The sequence below is a fragment of the Electrophorus electricus genome, chromosome 24 (genome assembly GCF_013358815.1).
Source record: "Electrophorus electricus isolate fEleEle1 chromosome 24, fEleEle1.pri, whole genome shotgun sequence".
Classification (NCBI taxonomy): domain Eukaryota; kingdom Metazoa; phylum Chordata; class Actinopteri; order Gymnotiformes; family Gymnotidae; genus Electrophorus; species Electrophorus electricus.
The window spans coordinates 627791-635000 of record NC_049558.1 but is presented as its reverse complement, the minus strand read 5'-3'; the positions used below and the strand labels follow the sequence as shown (position 1 = coordinate 635000).

Sequence of the window (7210 nt, the reverse complement as noted above, 5' to 3'; positions counted from 1 at the left end):
GAGGATGGCACGTAAGAGACAGCGAGAAGCTGGCGAGCAGCACCAGAACGGCCTTGTACAGAGCATCACAGAAACATTCATTACAGTAATTATAGCATGCAGTAATAGTCAAATGGTCATACACTTCACGCTCTGTTTCCTAATCAGCATTATGGTAGTGCTCTATATGTGAACTGTTCACTTGTTGACTCACTGGGAGTTTTGTTGTAGGTTCACCATCTGCCATAAGACAGAGGTGATCAAAAACACTCTGAACCCTGTGTGGCAGTCTTTCACTATCCCCGTCAGAGCACTCTGTAATGGGGACTATGACAGGTGAGGAGGGGCTGAGCGAATCATGACACACACACACACATAAACGCACATAAACACACACACACACACACACATAAACACACAAACACACACACACACACACACGCACCACGCTGTGCCATTACTAGTTGATAGACTTATTCTGCCAGTTACCTAATGCAGTCATTCATCTTGCCGCCCCCACAAACTTCCAGCAGGGCGTCAGCCCGCTGTCCTGTGGTGGGATGTACAGCGCGGCGTCTGCCTGAGAGGCTGTGGTGCAGCGCAGGTGTGTGTGTGATGAGGATGCAGTCATGCTGAGCGTGCGTTGGCGTGCACATCTCCGCCCCAGGCGTGGCGAGGGGAGCCTTGCCAGCAGCGGTGTGCACATAACTGTGCTTCACACGCACGGGCACACTGCCCACTCAGCCGCTCTGCTGTTTCATAAAGCCTAAAGCACATTGTACATGGGAAGGGGGTCGAGTGTATGTGTTGGTTAGGGCACAGTGTAGTTTGTACCGGAAATTCTTCAGGTTGAGTCTCTCTCCTTACAGTATGATTTGCTATGTGCTTTCCTCTAGGACTGTTAAAGTTGATGTCTATGACTGGGACCGAGACGGAAGGTACATTGGTTCCCACAGTAACCACCCCCCCATCCACTAAGCACCCCAGACTCACACTGACCTTAAAAGAACAAGTTTGTTCTCAGCATTGGTCATTGTGTCTGGGGAGTGAGTTTAGTGCATTAGCATCTAACCTTTTGCATCAAATTCAGTTGCGTTCCTTGTGTCCTGTTCTCAGTCACGATTTCATTGGGGAGTTCACCACCAGCTACAGAGAACTGTCCCGAGGCCAGAGCCAGTTTAACGTATACGAGGTGAGGGGTCCAAATGTGCAGAAAAACTTTCCACCACTTACGAGTCATTCGCCATCATTTCAAAGTGCATTTATGGAACAAATGAGTGTGATATAACATGCGTATTTTAATGTGAAAGCCCTAAAGCCCTCATCCCTACAACTGACGTTTGCCATGTATAATTTCAGGTACTCAACCCTAAGAAGAAAGGCAGGAAAAAGAAATATGTAAACTCTGGGACCGTGAGTAAAATGGCTGTCAGTGTGCCCTCTCCTGTGAATTCATTTCATAATTACAGTCATTATCTAATCGCACATGCTTTCAACAGGTAACGCTTTTATCCTTCAAAGTGGAGTCGGAATACACGTTTGTGGACTTCATCAGAGGAGGGTGAGGGTTGTGTTAAAAGAGAGAGCGAGAGAGAGAGATTGCAGGGTTGTCATTGGTTGGTGTCAGTGTCTGTGTCTGTAGATTGTAGTTTAATTTTGTATGATTTCTCAGTGACTGAGAACCTTCTGACTCTTAAAACAGGACCCAGCTCAACTTCACAGTCGCCATAGACTTCACCGCCTCCAACGGTAAACTTCAGTTTGGCTTCATCATTCCAACTTTTCTATCTGGTGGCTTTACAGATGGGTTAAATTCGATAGGAACGTGTGTGTGTGTGTGTGTGTGTGTGTGTGTGTGTGTGTGTGTGTGTGTGTATATGTGTGTATATGTGTATGTGTGTATATGTGTGTATATGTGTATGTGTGTGTGTGTATATGTGTATGTGTGTGTGTGTATATGTGTGTGTGTGTGTGTGTATATGTGTGTGTGTGTGTGTATATGTGTTGTGTGTGTGTGTATATGTGTGTGTGTGTGTGTGTGTGTGTGTGTGTGTGTGTGTGTGTGTGTGTGTGTGCACTTCAGGGAACCCTGCTCAGCCCACTTCACTTCACTACATGAGTCCGTACCAGATGAACTCTTATGCTATGGCTCTGAAGGCAGTGGGAGAGATTATCCAAGATTACGACAGTGACAAACTCTTCCCTGCCTACGGCTTTGGGGCGAAGTTTCCCCCGGATGGAGCCGTCTCGCACGCTTTTCCCTTGGTAAGCTTGAACTCTGAAAACACAGTGACACTATTCTTGTGATTTAAATACAAATTCAGCATTGAGTTAAAGACATTTAGACATTTAAACATTTGTCTTTGTAATTTCACGTAGGCTAATTCACCTGTAACGCTCTTTTCTGTTGTGTGAGCCCACTGTGTAATGGTGGTGTCTGGGTCTGCTGGTGTGCTCTCCCCAAATGCAGAACTCCGACTGTGAGAATGCAAACTGTGTGGGGATTGAAGGTGTTCTGGAGGCGTATTACGAGTGTCTGCGGACAGTGCAACTCTACGGACCAACCAACTTTGCCCCTGTCATCAACCAAGTGGCCCAGTAAGAGATCCAATCAGGATTTGACTTTCACTGATTCATTCTTTCTGGGTCTTTCTCTCTCTCTCTTTCTCTGTCTGTTAATGAATATATACATTTATACACACTTTATTTGTTGTTAATTGTCAATTTGTCCCCATAGCAGTGATTAATAAGCCCATTCCCAAATTTACAAATACACACAGAGAGACCACCAGTATACATGCCTTTACACATAAAAGGCCACACAGTGACTGCACACACAGTCATGTTCACCACTCATTGACTCATTCTGCTTCATCAGCTGAAATCTTTTGTCTTGGATGTAGAGCTTTTTTTTGTCGAGAGCAAATCCCACCAATCAGCTTTCAGATTCCTGCCTGTCCCGGCCGGGGCAAGAGCTCAATCTGGGCTTGTTTACCTTCAATAATGGCTGCAAAACAGCAGCCGGCCACACTTCAGAGAAACAAGACAGCAGCTGAAGATTGTTATCGAGCCAGAGAGGAGTGTGTAGGACCGAGCACGACTGCCTTTAGAGCGTGGAGTGTTCTTTTGACCGTGACGGCAGACTGCCCCGAGTTTATGACGTGGTGGTCATATACATTATCAAATCAATCAGTGTGTTGTGTGTCTGTTTCAGTGTACTGAATTAATTACATTAATAAGTTAAAATAAGGTGTAGTAGTAGGTTATGAGAACTATTTTATGAATGAATATAATGTGGGGTTGTTTGCTTTGTGTAACAGTTTTTGCTTTTGGTCTTGCAGGGCTGCAGCAGGTGTGATGGACGGATCGCAGTACTTCATCCTGCTGCTAATCACGGACGGCGTCATCTCCGATATGGTCCAGACCAAGGAGGCCGTGGTCAATGTGCGTTTCTGTCCCTCGCCTTTGTCTAGCCCCTACTCGCGAAAGCCTGTATTGCATCTTTACAAACAAGTTCTCCGAATGTTGGGTGAGATGTGACTGTGTTTCACTGCAGGCTTCTACACTGCCTCTGTCGATCATCATAGTCGGAGTAGGGCCTGCAGAGTTTGATGGTGAGCACAAAATGTGCAGCCTCTGAGTTTTTGAGTAAATAAATGTTACAGAAACACCTGCATGAGTTGGCTTTGTGTGAGTAAGGCTGAGAACAGTTTGCCTGTAGATGTTGCTCGATAGTCTCTCTCACTTTGTTCTTGTCCCTATTGCTACCTCTATCCTTTTTAATCGCTGTTCATTGCTCTCTCTCTCCTGTAAGCAATGGAGGAGCTGGATGGGGACGAGGTGCGTCTGTCCTCCAGGGGCCGCGTGGCTGAGCGGGACATTGTACAGGTGCTACTCACACCCCGGAACTCCACACTGCACCAGTCCCAGGACTTCCCACACACTGCAAGTCTCCGTGTTCCTTCCTGCTCCAATACATCCCATTCAGCTCATTAGCTAATTAGCCAGCACTTCATGAGCCAGTCAGGTGTGTTATTGTGGGGAGAGCGCGCGCCTGCCCAGTGCCCTCTGGGGGTGCTGCTGCCTTTAGTGCTTGCCATAATTCCACCTACTTGAGAAAGTTCTGAGCAGCTGCAGTTGCTGATATCCGAGTGAGAGCTGCAAGGTACCTACACTTCTAATAACTGCATACAGCAGACCACCAAATCTTGGATTATGATGGATGAAATTCCAAATAAAGTTTAAAAAATCACATTATTATCGAGTACGGGATCTTCTGCTATACTTACTCGAGTTTTTCTTTAATTCACCTGCAATCCCCTGCCTGTCTGCATGCCTGTCTGCATGTGTGCGTCTCAGTTTGTGCCATTCAGAGACTACATTGACCGTTCGGGGAACCAGGTGCTGAGTATGGCACGCCTGGCTAAGGACGTGCTGGCCGAGGTGCCTGACCAGCTGCTGTCCTTCATGAAGAGTCGAAGCATTGAACCCAGACCTGCTCTCTCACACTGTCCCACACCGCACATCCATGAGAACCTCTGACCCCAGTTCAGCCAGGCCTGGCCTCTTCCACCCTCCCACTACCGCCAATCCACGAACACCACTGATCTGCGATCAGCTCCTGCCTGGTCTCTCCAGCTGTCTCACTACTGCAGAGTCTTGTGCATCTCTGGCCTAGAACAGCTTCTATTCACAGTGCAATTTGCTTGCAATAGGGTCTAATGCTATGAAAATGATTGAATTAATAACTGCATAATTCAGACTAAGTGTGCGTTGTTATCTTGCACTTTTATTGGTAATAGTTGGCTTGGATGTTTTGCACATGCTCAGGTGTCGAGTAACTCATCTACACATGGAGGTCCATTTTTCTACACTTATCACCCACTTTATTAGAAGGCTTTACTAATTAGAAAAATCTAAGTGTAAAAAGAGAGATGCATTGTTAACTCATCGTGGCATGGCCAGGTTGAGTTAGTCACCCCAGCTTCTCACTGGTGGTCAGTTTCTGATCACTACTCTGCTATTGGATGGATATTTCTGGATGACGGGATGCTCTTAACTCAGCGGTGATACTGGCATGTGTGAAAAACAGCAACGCTATCCTTGTATTGGCACAATACTTACTGCCCTGCCACTCCTATAAAATCTCAGCTGTGCCAGATACACTCATAAGTACAACTCCAGACGCCATTCCACACGTGTGTTAGTTGCAGTGCTGTGTGGAGAATGATCCAACACCCCAGTGATGTAAGCAGTGGTGCCCAGTGTCCTGTAGTCAGAAGCAGGCCAGTGATTCATGGGTGTGGCTGACATGCCGGTCATGGGAACAGACAGACCACAGTCTCTAAATGTACATATATAAAATGGCCCTGTCAGACAGGTTTACCCAATAATAAGGTGTAGCTAGTAAAGTGAGGGGAGGTGTAAGGTAAGTGTTTAATGATTAAAGTGTGTGGTGAGTTCAGGACTCCACATTCTGTAGGCGTACGTCTGTGATGACGGTTGGGGAGCATGCTGTGTAACACACACTGACCAACACGCGTGCACTTTTATTCATATATCTGTCATGTGGTGTTCATGTAGCTTTGATTATATCCATTCATATAGTTCTTGTTGTCAGAAATGATTACCTTCACTATCTGTCTGACTTTTTCCACTGTATCTCTCTCTCTCTCCCTCTCAGCCTAGCTCATGTCCCAACACTAGGTGCAAGGATTAACCTTCACCTTTCCAGTCAGGATACATGGAGGTACAAACAATGTAAACTATTTATAAAGAGAACTTTGTAAAACTTCTTTTTAAAAGTTAAAAGTGAGGATTTGGACCTAATTTAGGCCCACTAGAACTGATGAGCAGTGATGGACAGACCCAGAGGCAGCACAGAGGGAGAACAGGTGAGATACGGAGGGAGCCGGGAGATAAATGAAGAGAAAGGGAAGAAGGCAGAAGAGGAATAAAATGGTCTGAGGGTGTTCCAACTCCACGGCAGCAGCGTCCTACGGCACCAGTAAACACGAGGTCAGGGCAGGTTAGAAATGAGAAAGAACCCCAGGAGTAAAAGGCTTATGGGATAGGCAGGGGTACCGTAAGGGCAGTGCATGGAAAAAGTGTGGTCTAAATATGAATTTTGATCACATATCTTTTTCTTTTTACAACACCCATCCTGCCTGAGATGCTGTTAATGGCCATGTCCCTTCATAAGATACTCCAGGTTCCTAGAATCCATGACATGAGATACGGCTCACGTATGACTTTTAATACGATTGTACAGCTGTTCTGTTGTGCTGGTACAGACTTCTTGTGGTGAACAGTGTTTGCAGTTTTCTAGAATAGTTACGAGTATTTGTGCAAAATGCCAAAGTACCAAATCTAATCTAAAACCATTTTTGAAAGTATTGCATCAGTTAGTGAAGTCAGTTTTGCATTCTTCTATGCCATCCATGTCATTTTAAATAAAGCATGTACGTCTCATGGTGTTGTGGGAAATGTTTCAAGCCCTTGTAAGGCACATTTCCTGCTTTTCTTCCAACTCTGTGAATAAGATGTTTTAATAATATATAATAATGTTATAATAAGTTGTTTTTCACCACAGATCGTTCTCTTTAAGAATCATTGCCTTTAAGTGTTATTCCCTGTAAGAGTCATTCCCTTCAGCACAACTTTTTAACCGCTCTCAGCTGTCTCATTTTGTCTCCAATTGTTTGTGGCCATTTTGTAGCTTTTAGTGTCTGAGATCAGCTGGTGAAAATGAACCACAATAAAGAAACATCCATGCAAAGCTGTTTGTTCAATGTCTGCATGTTCCCCGGTTCAGCTGGTGTGTCGGGGAGGGTGTGCAGCTAAGCATGACGGAAAGGATAACTGCACGTTTCTCCCCAACCCGACGCCAGTTCTGTGGCCATCATCACTGCTTATGTCCACTCTCACTGGGGTTGTGATGGAGGCTCCAGTCTCCTACCAATCAGAAGAGCCACAGACCCATTCAAAGCTTACTGTAATATTGCATTTCTGCCTACGGTACCCAAGATGTGGAGACAACATGCTGGAATTCACAGGTAATGTGAATCAAAAGCTGGACACGTTCAGACAAAAGATACAGAGGCAGGACAATAAGTATGTAATTGTGGTGGTGTGTGTATGTGTGTACCTATACATGGGGTAATACTGTGTGTGTCCCCAAGGGGGGTAAGTTGAACTGTAATGAGGTGTATCTGTATTGGGGATTGTGTGT

The 7210-nt window shown here is 45.5% G+C and overlaps 1 protein-coding gene across 4 annotated transcripts in view; it reads left to right on the top strand.

The window, feature by feature from the left end:
- The window catches only part of cpne9 (copine family member IX), a 25133-nt gene extending 18376 nt beyond the window's left edge, over nt 1-6757 (top strand). Inside the window, exons 9-22 of one of the 4 annotated variants that reach the window (XR_003412169.2) lie at nt 1-11; nt 211-315; nt 876-917; nt 1096-1171; nt 1339-1392; nt 1479-1540; nt 1682-1728; nt 2063-2244; nt 2450-2577; nt 3321-3423; nt 3536-3593; nt 3794-3867; nt 4339-5728; nt 5814-5830. The exon at nt 1-11 is cut by the window's left edge and continues 93 nt beyond it. Coding sequence is in view for 3 of the 4 variants with exons in the window: in XM_027031588.2 (XP_026887389.1) it covers nt 1-11; nt 211-315; nt 876-917; nt 1096-1171; nt 1339-1392; nt 1479-1540; nt 1682-1728; nt 2063-2244; nt 2450-2577; nt 3321-3423; nt 3536-3593; nt 3794-3867; nt 4339-4521 (1125 nt within the window). In the remaining variant the exon portion in view is untranslated. Of the gene's footprint in view, nt 12-210; nt 316-875; nt 918-1095; nt 1172-1338; nt 1393-1478; nt 1541-1681; nt 1729-2062; nt 2245-2449; nt 2578-3320; nt 3424-3535; nt 3594-3793; nt 3868-4338 lie in introns of all 4 variants that reach the window. The other 3 variants (XM_027031589.2, XM_035522289.1, XM_027031588.2) reach the window with 3 other exon arrangements.
- Nucleotides 6758-7210: the final 453 nt, after the last annotated feature.